Source organism: Carcharodon carcharias, chromosome 21 (genome assembly GCF_017639515.1).
Source record: "Carcharodon carcharias isolate sCarCar2 chromosome 21, sCarCar2.pri, whole genome shotgun sequence".
NCBI classification, from domain to species: domain Eukaryota; kingdom Metazoa; phylum Chordata; class Chondrichthyes; order Lamniformes; family Lamnidae; genus Carcharodon; species Carcharodon carcharias.
This window is the reverse complement of record NC_054487.1, coordinates 52,395,383-52,408,509: the sequence shown is the minus strand read 5'-3', so window position 1 is coordinate 52,408,509 and position 13,127 is coordinate 52,395,383. Positions and strand designations below refer to the sequence as shown.

Here is a 13,127-nt window from a genome sequence, read left to right as displayed (position 1 = left end):
TTTATTTCCCTCAGGTACCTATCCAGTTTCCTTGAATGAGACCTTTTATTTGCCTGATAGTTACTTTGCCCTGTCCCAGAATCTCTTGCACATGTAACTTTGAAGAATGGGTTCACTTCATCTGAGCCTATTGGCACAACACTTTCTGTGTTGACTCTAAGTTGGCTTGCTTCCTCTCCCAATACCATCATACCTCAGTACATATTGGGTCATACCCTTATCTACTTTGATTTGCCATGTACCGCAATGCACATGATATTCCCCTAATGCTTTAAATACACTTTTGGACAATCTTTTTTCATCTTGCATACTGTTGCAATAATTTTAGATAAATGAACAAGTATCCTTACCAAGAATCTGCCTAGACTTCGAAATCAATTGACTTTTGAAGCAATTCCATTAGCTTCTGTCTAAACTTGGTTCAGTGGACATGGATTAACATCCCTCTGGGGTGATTAGTTAAACTTTAGTCAATGATTTCTTTATCCCCTCTGTTGATTTAATCAGTTACCAACCACTGAATTTGCACCAAATTCTCCAAGGCAATTAACTGAAATTACAATTAATTAATTAACCAGTCCTTCACTTGCCCAAATGAGTTCTTCTGTATTTTCTCCCTCTCACATTTACCTTCATTTCTGTTATGAACTCTAGCTCATTGCACAGCCCTGACATCTTTATTGTCTTAAATTATGAATCCCACAATAATGTAAAAACCTCCCATTCGATCTATGTAAACAACCTGTTGTTACTTTTGATTTGCAGTCAATAAATTCTTTGATTGCCCTTTGACATCTAGATTGGCACAATAAATTAAAAGAATAAATGAAGGTCATCTTAATTAATTTCTGTTTGTAACAAATTGACCCATAAATTGACTTTATAAATAATCCTTTCCATTGTGACTCTTCTATCCTTTGTTCCCCTTTCACTTGCTGCTAACTTTGCATCATTTCCTTCATTCACCATCATCTGCAAATCTATCCCCATGGCGATTGCTCCCTTTCACATGTCATTTCATTGCCTATCCACAAGTCATCTCTGTATGTCCCTCCTCATCCACTGGTAAAGAAACACACAACATAAACCATGTTAAGTCATATTTATAAGATTCAGGGTAGCTCCTAACACCCCTAAGTGTGTCAGTAATGAAGTTGTAATACCTTGTGATTGAAATGATATTGAAATTTAGTTTTGGGGTTTATTGGTTTCAGCTTGTTGCTGTTTCCATCCGAGTGATGTAAACTGTGTAATTATGAATTTATCAGATGAATAATTCAATAAATTTACTGTCTACATAATTATCCTGTACCATGGCTATTGAACCTGACAAAAAAAAATCTTTGTATGGAGTTTTTGGGCAAGGTTTAAGCGAATACTGGGCCCCAAAAATCTGTGGCTGCTCTGATAAGAACTGTTAGAATTAGTTGAATGGCTCCAAATAAACCAGGACTTCAGCACACCAGGTCACCTAGAGAAGTTTCTGGGATGGACTTTTGAGAATAAAGTCTCCACCCACCCCTTGGAAGGCTAACTTAGCTTTGGGCTGAAGGTGGGCTGAAATTTCAATATTTGAGGCATCCTTCAACTTGGCGTTTGAGATGAACCTTCCGGCATGCTGGCAGATATGGAGCACAGTTGCAATTCCAAATTGGAGTCAAGGCCCTGACCTCCAAAAATTTGGTCATGATTTTTTTTCCGAGGGAAAAGGAACTGCATGATCACCAATATCTATCTCCCAGTTGTGACCACAGGGCCATGTGGAGGTCCCCAGATATATCCCCCTGGTGTAGCAAAGGTACTTAAATTGCGAACCCCCTCCACACCCCACCTACTTTGGTAGGGCCAATGATCAAAATCCTGGATGGATACCCTTGGACTGATGTTCCAGATACCCTTCCTGTGGATTTTTGGGGACATAATACATAAAAGGAAAGAAAACACTCTTAATTTTGACCTGACGGTCTAATTGCATTAAATGAGAAGGCTAAATAAATCATCAGCTTCCTTGAGCAGTTGAACTTTATTTATGATTGGTAATGCAGTTTTTGTGAGGAGATATCCCAATTAAGCTTTGAACTTCTTCACTGGCCAGAATAGAGCTTTAGCTGGGACAGTAAAAGTTATTTATGAAATTGAAAGTTCCAGTTCACAACAAGAGCTTTATACTAACCCATTTCTACTGCAAATAAACTGATTCTTTCAATCTTATTTACTGTTACTGTAGTCAGTTACGTACCTTTGTATATATTTATCATTGGAGAACAAAACCACTTTAAATTGGTTTTGTACATCCTCTACGTTGATTTCTAGTCCATTATTGTACAAATGTCTGAGAAATACAAGGGTGTGGAAATACCACTTGAGATAGTGTTTTTTTTTTACTATCCACAATAAATATTATATTGGAGAGAATACCGGATGATGACAGCAATAACTACTGATTGCTGATCATGTTATTGCCAGCTATGCACACTCCCTTGCCTACATTTGCGTGAAGCTCGGAAATCATTGGAATATAATGAAGTAAAACAGGGCCTTTCATTCACTGTACTATTTCCCCCTTGCAAAAATGATTTGTGTGCAGTAGTGCTTTGCAAAAATAAGTAAAGCGTTTATTAAGAGGAAACACATTGAATTAAGTATATCACGTAAAACAATATTGTTAAAAATGCACAATGCAATCGGGACTTTGAAGCCAGGACCACTGAACCTCTTAATCATTCAGCAAGCATTCAGTTTTATAGATTGTTACAGATGCAAGGCCAGCTTGCATCAGTGAACTTTTTGGAATGTGAACTTAGCAAAACGTTATTTATTTTAACAAGACTCACTCCTTCCAAATGGCCTATTTCTGTGCTGTGAATGCTATGTAAATTTATTTGAAATCTGTTGCAATTTATTTTGTTGTCATTCAGGAATCAACCGTTTCAGAGGAGGTGGACATGCTTGTAGACAGTTTGTTAGGTATGCTGCTGAGAACCATATTAGAAATCAGCAACAGGCCTCAGCCCTCTGGTCCGACAATTCGTTTGCAGTTTCAAGACGTGACTGTAAGTATGTTATCATAAGTAAATTTCTCTGAGTGCAGTTAATTTGCATATTTTAAAAATTCTTCTCTTGGTATCTATAATAATGAAAATACATAAATTCTATCTATTTGTTCAATTGCCTAGTTTACACATTTGTCCCAAGGGAAGTATTGTACTCGCTATAATTTTGCATGTGATCTATCAAGTCATATGTTTACAAGGATATGCTTCTATCATTTGCATGTGCAATATTAAATTTAAAACATTTACTGTAACATCTTGCTTTCCACATAGATAATGTTTCAGTAAGATGTTTCTACTACTACTGTATGTAAAGTAACCTTTTTTTCCAAATTACAAAGTTGCCACTTTTTAACCTGCATCGCAGGTTTGGGGAAAAAGCAGGCCACGAATTTGTATTTACCTTGTGTATTTTTATGTCCATCTGCACTTCTCTCTTTCCCACTTGACCTTTTTATTTATCCCTCCTGCTTTAGTATCTTCCTTTACCCTCTCCATCACCAGCCAGATTTATATGCACAAAAGAATACCAGAAAAATTGAAGTGAAAGAGATTTCTGCAATACAGTAAATGTTTGGAATCCTAGCAACTATTTTGTCTTGCTGATTTAAAAACTACTACTTTCAGACTGGCTATGGACCTCAACTATTTATAATCTATATCAATGATTTAGATGTAGGAACTGAATGTATGTTAGCTAGGTTTGCTGATGACATCAAGATAGGGTGGAAAGTAAGTTGTCAAGAGGAGATGGAGAGTCTGCAAAGGGATATAGACAGATTGAGTGAGCGGGCAAAAAATTTGCAGATGGAGTATAATGTGTGAAAATGTGAACTTGCCCAATTTGGCAGGAACAGTAGAACAGCAATTTACTAATTAAATGGAGAGAAATTGCAGAACATGGTGGTACATAGGGATCCAAGTGTTCTGGTATGTGAATCGCAAAATGTTGGAATGCAGATACAAGTGATGAGGAAGGCAAATGAAATGTCATTCATTGCAAGGGGAATATAATTTAAAAATAGAGGTGGTTTACGGCAGTTGTAGAGGGCCTTGGTGAGACCACACCTGGAATGCTGTGTACAGTTTTGGTCTCCTTAATTGAAAAAAAGATATAATTGCACGAGAAGCAGTTCAGAGATGGTTCACTTGACTTATTTCTGGGATAAGGGGCTTATCTAATAAAGGTTGAACAAGTTGGGCTTATACCCATTGGAGTTTAGATCAATGAAAGATGATCTTATTGAAACATAAGACTGAGGGGATTTGATAGAGTAGATACTGGCAGGATGTTTCCACTTGTAGGAGCAACGAGAACCGGGGCGCACAGTTTAAAAATAAGAGGTCTACCATTCAAGACGGAGATTAGGAGAAATTTTTTTCTCTTAAAAGGTCTTTTAGCATGTGGAATTCTCTTCCTGAGAATGCAGTGGAGGTTGAGCCATTGAAATTATTCAAGGCAGGGTTAGACAGATTTTTGACAGACAAGGACATCAAAGGTTATGGGGGGCAGATGGCAAAGTGGAGTTGACCACAACCAGATCAGCTATCATCTTTTGAATGGTGGAGCAGATTTGAAGGGCTGAATAGCCTACTCCTAAGCCCAGTATTTCTAGGCCAGGGGCACAGGGACATAGAAATAGGAATAGCCCATTCAGCCCTCTAAGCCTTTTCCACCATATATTTAGATCATGGTTCTCCGGTACTTTATTTACCCACGTTTGCTCTATATATCTTGATAATCCACTTCCCGCCTGAGGCCCAAGCAGAGTGACCTGCTGGGCATCCTCCCTACCCTGGAACTCCTCCCACCAGCCCCCAAACCAGGTGGAAAGTAGCCTTTAAGTGGCCAATAATAGCTAAAATTGCAGATAGGTTGAGGGAAGGCCACTTGGAATCTTATGGCGCCTTCCTGGGCCTGCAAATCCGCTGATGGGAGACCATAAAATTCTGCCCACTGACTTCAGGACTATTGGCATCAGGATTTAGGCCATGTAACCCGACAACATGACTAAAATCCTATCGCATAATTAATTGATTTCTGTAACTGGGCTGCTGTGATTTTATTAGTTTTATCATCGACTATATAATTTGGATACATTTTGAGCCAGTTATAATGAGATACCGGTGTGCAGGTGTGCTCATGCATATCCACTGGACCTAAAAGTTTACAGAAGATTATTTCTGAAAATATATTTTCTTCAAAAGTTCTGCAGTGATCAGTTTTGGATAGAATAGTTTACACTAAGAAAATAGCACTTCTATGTTTTCTGTTCTGCTGGTGATCCAGTTTGAAGCACCCTGGACTAGAAGGTTATGAATTCTAGCCTCACTGCAACACTTAAGCACATAATCTAGGCTGGCATGACAGTGCAGTAGTGAGGGTGTGCTATTTTGTTAGCTGTGCTATCCTTCAAATTGAGAGATATCAAATTGATGACTAACTGCCTGTTCAGATGGAATGTTAAAAATCTTATGGTATTATTCAAATCAGAATACTGAGTACTTGCAGTGTTTTAGAAAGCGTTTTTACTTCAAACAATGCCACTAAAACAGGACAAAGATTGTCTCATTGCTGTTTGTGAGATTCTCCTCTGCCCAAATGTTTCATAATTCTCACAGAAGACATTTGACTTCAAAATCTAATTCATTGTACTTTTGTTTTTATTCATTCATGGGATGTGGGCTTCGCTGGCTGGGCCAGCATTTATTGTCCATCCCTAGTGCCCTTGAGAAGGTGATGGTGAGCTACCTCCTTGAACCACTACAGTCCATGTGGCATAGGTACACTCACAGTGCTGTTAGAAAGGGAGCAACCATGAAGAAACAGTGATATATTTCCAATTCTGGCTAGTGAGTGACTTGGAGGGGAACTTCCAGGTAGTGGTGTTCCCATTTATCTTCTGCCCTTGTCCTTCTAGATGGTTGTGGTTGTGGGTTTGGAAGGTGCTGTCAAAGGAGCCTTGGGGATTTCCTGCAGTGCATCATGTAGATGGTACACACTGCTGCAACTGTGTTTCGGTGGTGGAGGGAGTGAGCATTTCTGGTTGTGGTGCCAATCAAGCGAGCTGCTTTATCCTGAATGGTGTAAAGCTTCTTGAATGTTGTGGGCACTGCACTTATCCAGGCAAGTGGAGAGTAATCCATCACACTGCTGACTTGTGCCTTGTAGATGATGGACCAGCTCTGGGGAGTCAGGAAGTGAGTTACTCGTCACACAATTCCTAGCCTCTGATCTGATCTTGTAGCCACAGTATTTACATGGCTATTCCAGTTCAGTTCCTGGTCAATGGTGACCTCCAGGATGTTGATAGTGGGGGATTCAGTGATAGAAATGCCATTGAATATCAAGGAGCGATGGTTAGATTCACTCTTGTTGGAGATTGTCATTGCCTGACTCTTGTGTGTCATGGATGTTACTTGCCACTTGTCAGCCCAAGCCTGGATATTGTCCAGGTCTTGCTGCATTTGGGCAGGGACTGTTCAGTCCCTGTGGAATTGCTGAACATTGTACAACCATCAGCAAACATACCCACTTCTGACCTTATGATGGAAGGAAGGTCATTGATGAAGCAGCTGAAGATAGTTGGGCCTAGGACACAACCCTGAGGAACTCCTGCAGTGATGCCCTGGGGCTGAGATGACTAACCTGCAACAACCATGACCATCTTCTTTTGTGCTCAGTATGACTCCAACCAGCAGAGAGTTTTCCCCTTGATTTCCATTGACCTCAGTTTTGCTAGGGCTCCTTGATGCCACACCTGGTCAAATGTTGCCTTGATGTCAACGTCAGTCACACTCACCTCACCTCAGGAGTTCAACTCTTTTATCCATGTTTGAACCAAGGCTTTAATGAGGTCAGGTGCTGAGTGGCCCTGGCAGAACCCAAACTGGGCGTCAGTGAGCAGGTTATTGCTAAGCAAGTGCTGCCTGATAGCACTGCTGATGACCCCTTCCATTACTGTACTGATTATCAAGAGTAGACTGATGGGGTGGCAATTGGCAGGTTGGATTTGTCCTGCTTTTGGTGTTCAGGACGTACCTGGGCAATTTTCCACAGCTAGGTAGATGTCAGTGTTGTCGCTGTACTGGAACAGCTTGGCTAGGAGCGCAGCAAGTTCTGAAGCACAAGTCTTTGCTATTATTGCTGGAATGTTGTCAGGACCTATAGCCTTTGCAGTATCCAATGCCTTCAGCCGTTTCTTTATATCACGTGGAGTGAATCGAATTGGCTGAGATTGCCATCTGTGATGGTGGGGACCTCTGGAGGAGGCCGAGATGGGTCATCCACTCGGCACTTCTGACTGAAGATTGGGTCAAATGCTTCAGCCTTATCTTTTGCATTGATGTGCTGGGCTCCTCCATCATTGAGGATGGGGATATTTGTGGAGCTTCCTTCTCCAGTGAGTAGTTTAATTGTCCACCATCATTAACAACTGCATGTGGCAGGACTGCAGAGCTTAGATCTGATCTGTTGGTTGTGGGATAGCTCTCTATCTTTTGCTGTTTTTGCTGTTTGGCACGCAAGCTTTTGAGTATGCCTGATGCTGCTCCTGGCATGCCCTCCTGCACTCTTCAATGAACCAGGATTGATCCCCTATCTTGATGGTAATGGTAGAGTGGTGGATATGCCAAGCCATGAGGTTACAGATTGTGTTTGAGTACAATTCTGCTGCTGCTGATGGCCCACAGTGTCTCATGGATACCCAGTCTTGAAATGCTCTTTCTGTTCGAAATCCATCCCATTTAGCATAGTGGTAGTGCTACACAACATGATAGAAGGTCTCACCAATGTGAAGGTGCGACTTCGTCTCCACAACGACTGTGCGATGGGTCACTCCTATCGATACTGTCATGGACAGATGCATTTGTGGCAGCCAGGTTGGTGAGGATGAGGTCAAGCATGTTTTTCCCTCTTGTTAGTTCCCTTGCCGCCTGCCGCAGATCCAGCCTGACAGATGCTGGGTCAAGTGTTTTTATTCTGATCACATGTTTTTACAAGATGGCTTTGAGTTGCATTTCCATTTGGGACCTTTAAGGATGTATCATATAATGAGCAAGGGAAAAATGGGTATCGATTTCTCATTGATTTTAGACTTTGTGTGGACCTCAAAGCCACCATAATTTAGCAAAGTATTATATGCAATGTCTAATAGTATATTCTCGGTGTGAATTATGGGCATCTTTTATTCTTAACCACGGCATTCGAAGAGTTACATAATTGTTCAAGTTAAAGTTTCCGTTCTTCCACGTGTTTGGAAACTGTTGTCAGAACAGCACACTGCCAAGTATAGGAACACCTGTTCTGTGAATCCGATTTAATGGGCACCTAAATCATTAAATACAAATGCTGCACTCATGGTTCTCTGATTAAACACCCTGCAGGTCTCCTCAGCATTTGCAGTGCTGTACGTGTCAGATCCGGTACCTTTGTTATGTAGATACTGACGTGAGGAGGCTGTTATGGTAATTATAGATCACCTAACTGACAACCTTCATTGTCTGGTGATAGTTAGGGAGAGGGCCAAGTTTCAGTTCAGCATGAGATGAGCCACTGACTTAGACATTTCATTAGTGAGTTTTCATATCTGTATCAGTAATAGCATGCTATCACTCAGCATGGAGGCTCACACACAGATTTTGGATGTAGGCCAGGTATTTAAAGCAACTGAGACCTGTGGAAAACCATAATTCAGCAATAATTGTGTTGCTTCAGGGTACGGCTGAATAAAGAAAATTTATATTTGTAGCTTCAGACAAAAACCGGTTAAGTTTACTTCGTGATGCCTGCGCCATTGTAAAGTAAGATCTCTAAAATTTGACTTGTATTTGCACTTCGACTGAAAATGTTATCGATAGCCTTTGTAAAAACTAGCAAAAAGTGCAGCACGCGGCTCCCCTTAATCATAATTCTTTATGTTCATTCTTTTATACGTTGCCAATTTTAATCACAACTCTCTGTTCCTAGCTATATTGGGTAGTGGTATTGTCACTGGACTGGTAATCTAGAGAATCAGAGTTTTGTTTTGGGGACCCAGGTTCGAATCCCACCACAGCAGGTGGTGAATAGAATTAAATAAAAATCTGGAATTAAAAGTCTAATGATGACCATGAAATGATTGCCGTAGAAGTTCTGGTTCATTAATGTCTTTTCTGGAACGAAACCTGCCGTCCTCACCTGGTCTGGCCTAGATGTGACTCCAGATCCGCAGTAATGTGGTTGACTCTTCAATACCCTCTGAAATGGTAAGACAGACCCAGCAGAGTGGTGACACAGTGGGACAGGTTACCACGTACTGCCACTGATGACCGCATACCGCCCTCCCTCGGCTGATTAATCAGTGTTCCTCCATGTTGAACACCATTGGAGGAAGCAAGGCCGTGGAATGTACTCGGGTGCGGGAATTCCAGGTCTATCACCAAGAATGGCTGGGAAGCACCACTACTGACCGAGCTAGTCAAGTCCTAAAGAGCATAGCTGCTGGACTAGGCCTGCGGCAGGTGGTGAGGGAATCAACAAGTGGAAAACACACAACCTCGTCCTCAGAGCCACAGATACATCTCTCTGTGACAGTATCGATAGTAGTGACCACCACACAGTCCTTGTGGAGATGAAGTCCCACCTTCACATTGGAGATACTCTCCATGTTGTGTGGCACTACCACCGTGCTAAATGAGGTGGATATCGAACAGTTCCAGCAACTCAAGACTGAGCATCCATGAGGCACTGTGGGTCACCAGCAGCAGAATTATACTTGAGCACAATCTGTAACCTCTTGCCTGGCATATCCCCAACTGTACCATTATCATAAAGCCAGGGTATCAACCCTGTTTCAGTGAAGAGTGCAGGAGAGCATGCCAGGAGCACACCAGGCATACCTAAAAATAAGGTGTCAACCAGGTGAAGCTACAACACAGAACTACTTGCATACCAAACAGCATAAGCAGCAAGTGACAGAGCTAAGTGGTTCCACAAAAAATGAATCAGAACTAAGCTCTGCAGTCCTGCCACATCCAGCTGTGAATGGTGGTGGACAATTAAACAACTCACTCAAGGAGTAGGCTGCACAAATACCACCATCCTCAGTGATGGAGGAGGCAAGCCCAACAGCGCAAAACATGTTGCGATTGACTTCAGCCTTAATTTTCAGCTGGAAGTGCCAAGGGGATGATCCATCTAGGCCTCCTCAGGAGGTCCCCAGCATCACAGATGCCAGGCTTCAGCCAATTTGATTCACTCCACTTGATGACAAAAAACGGCTGAAGGCACTGGATACTGCAAAGGATATGGGGACCTGACAATATTCGGGTAATGGCACTGAAGACGTGTGTTCCAGAACTTGTCGCACCCCTAGCCAAGCTGTTCCAGTACAGCTACAATACTGGCATCAGCCTGGCAATGTGGAAAATTGACCATTTATGCCTGTACGTGAAAAGCAGGACAAAACCAACCTGGCCAATTACCACCCCATCAACCTACTCTCAATCATCAATAAGAAGTCATCAACAGTGTTATCAAGTGGCACTTGTTTAGCAATAACCGGCTCACTGATGTCCAGTTTGGATTCTGCTAGGGCCACTCAGCACCTGACCTCAGTATAGCCTTAGTTCAAACATGGACAAAAGAGCTGAACTCCTGAGGTGAGGTGAGTGTGACTGCCCCTTGACATCAAGGCAGAATTTGACCGAGTGTGGCATCAAGAAGCCCTGGCAAAACTGGAGTCAATGGGAATCAGGGGGAAAATTCTCTGCTGGTTGGAGTCATACCAAGCACAAAGGAAGATGGTTATGGTTGTTGGAGGTCAGTCATCTCAGCTGCAGGACATCACTGCAGGTGTTCCTCCGGGTAGTGTCCTAGGTCCAACTATCTTCAGCTGCTTCATCAATGACCTTCCTTCCATCATAAGATCAGAAGTGGGGATGTTTGCTGATGATTGCACAAAGTTCAGCACCATTCGTGACTCCTCAGATACTGAAGCAGCCTATGTCCAAATGCAGCAAGACCTGGACAATATCCAGGCTTGGGCTGACAAGTGGCAAGTAACATTCGTGCCACACAAGTGCCAGGCAATGACCATCTCCACAAGAGAGAATCCAACTGTCACCCCTTGATGTTCAATGGCATTACCATCACTGAATCCCCCACTATCAACATCCTGGGGGTTACCATTGACCTGAAACTGAACTGGTCTTTCCATATAAATACTGTGGCTACAAGATCAGATCAGAGGAGTCGTGCGATGAGTAACTCACCTCCTGAATTCCCAAAGCCTGCCCACCATCTGCAAGGCACAAGTCCGGAATGTGATGGAATACTCCCCACTTGCCTGGATGAGTGTTGCTCCCACAACACTGAAGAAGCTGGACACCATCCAGGACAAAGCAGTCCACCTGGTTGCCACCACATCCATCAACACTCACTCCCTCCACCATTGACGTACAGTAGCAGCAGTGTGTATCATCTACAAAATGCACTGCGGAAACTCACCAAGACTCCTTTGGCAGCACCTTCCAAACCCACAACTGCTATCATCTAGAAGGCCAAGGCCAGCAGATACATTGTGATACCACCACCTGGAAGTTCCCCTCCAAGCCACACACTATACTGACTTGAAAATATATCATCGTTCCTTCACTGTCGCTGGGTCAACATCCTACAACTCCCCCACACCACGTGGACTGCAGCAGCTCAGGAAGGCTGCCCACCACCTCGGGCAATTAGGGATGGGTAATAAATGCTAGCCTAGCCAGCAGCACCTACATCCCATAAATGAATAATTAAAAATAAATGCTAGGAGCTGACAGGTACATGCAGCCAGCTCTCTGGAACTTCAGCTAATTGGCAATTCTAAACATTCAAACCTGGACAGTACCAGCAAGTTATTCCATGAAAAGGAAACATTGGCTGTGCTATGGGGAAAGAGCAGTGCTATGGGGAAAGAGCAGAAGAGTGGAATTAATGGATAACTCTTTCAAAGAGTCAATACAGGAATGATGGACCAAATGGCCACCTTTTGTGCTATAAGTTACTACGAAATTTTTTTTTTTGAAGGTTTAAATTTGCCATTGTAAAAGGGATATACATTTCTTTGAGTCCTATATTTTCTATTTAACCCTTCTGAACCTGGGTTACCATAGTGCTGCATATATTGTGCAGCTGAACTCTGTTGTGATGCAAATCCATTTATGATTTATTTTAAGTATGGAATACATTTCTGCCAAATTTCTCACAGTTAAAAAGCTTTAAATGCTGTAAATCCCTGTGAAAATGGCAGCTTATTTTGGTTTGGTTTCTTACAGGGTGAGTTTGTGGCATGTCTGCTTGCTCTGCTAAGGCAAATGACAGATAGACATTATCAACAACTTCTGGAGAGCTTCACCAACAAAGATGATCTCAGGGTGAGTCATTTGCACTTAAGTGCATCAATCCATTGATCTGCCAATTAGCAGAGCTCTTAAAGGCATATGATGTTTGAAAGGGCCTGATTTTGCCTCACTAATTTGCAGTAATTGCCTTCAGAAACTATCCAGAATCAAAAACTTATATTTCTTTTGAATTTTCCCCTGATTTAAGATACTTGGAATAAAAATCAATTACCAAACATCAGAAGGGGAACAGTGTAGAGAGGGAGAGAGAGATCGCAGAGTATAAGGGGGAAGGTGCAACGATGGAGAGACTGAGGGGAACAGACAGAGCAATAGCACAGGATGATGGAGAGAGAGCTTGTGCAGTGAGAGGGAGCAACAGCTCTGAAAACTAAGGGGAGAGAGCAAAGAGTTACCATAGGATCAAAGGTGACAGAGACAGTAAAGAATGAGGGAGAGAGAAGGAGATGGGGGCAAGAGAGAAGATGCCAATACTGTAGCGAAGCAATTCCAGGTTCATTGTTAGGCACCTACAACTCCCTTGATTCCTAACCTAGTGACATAGCTCATAGCTGTTGGACACTTGTTTTAGTTTTTAAGAAAAGACTGTGTTGCAATTTTAGATCATTCATACCCATTGTCTACACTTTATGGGATTTTAAATGATATTGTCCCACTATGGCTCTATGTCCTTTATAAGGTATGTCT

At 42.2% G+C, this 13,127-nt stretch overlaps 1 protein-coding gene across 1 annotated transcript in view; it reads left to right on the top strand.

The window, feature by feature from the left end:
- The window catches only part of dock4 (dedicator of cytokinesis 4), a 378,537-nt gene that overhangs the window by 238,852 nt on the left and 126,558 nt on the right, over window positions 1-13,127 (top strand). Inside the window, exons 25-26 of the mRNA XM_041215897.1 lie at window positions 2,919-3,053; window positions 12,354-12,452. Coding sequence (XP_041071831.1) covers window positions 2,919-3,053; window positions 12,354-12,452 — 234 coding nt within the window. The remainder of the gene's footprint in view (window positions 1-2,918; window positions 3,054-12,353; window positions 12,453-13,127) is intronic.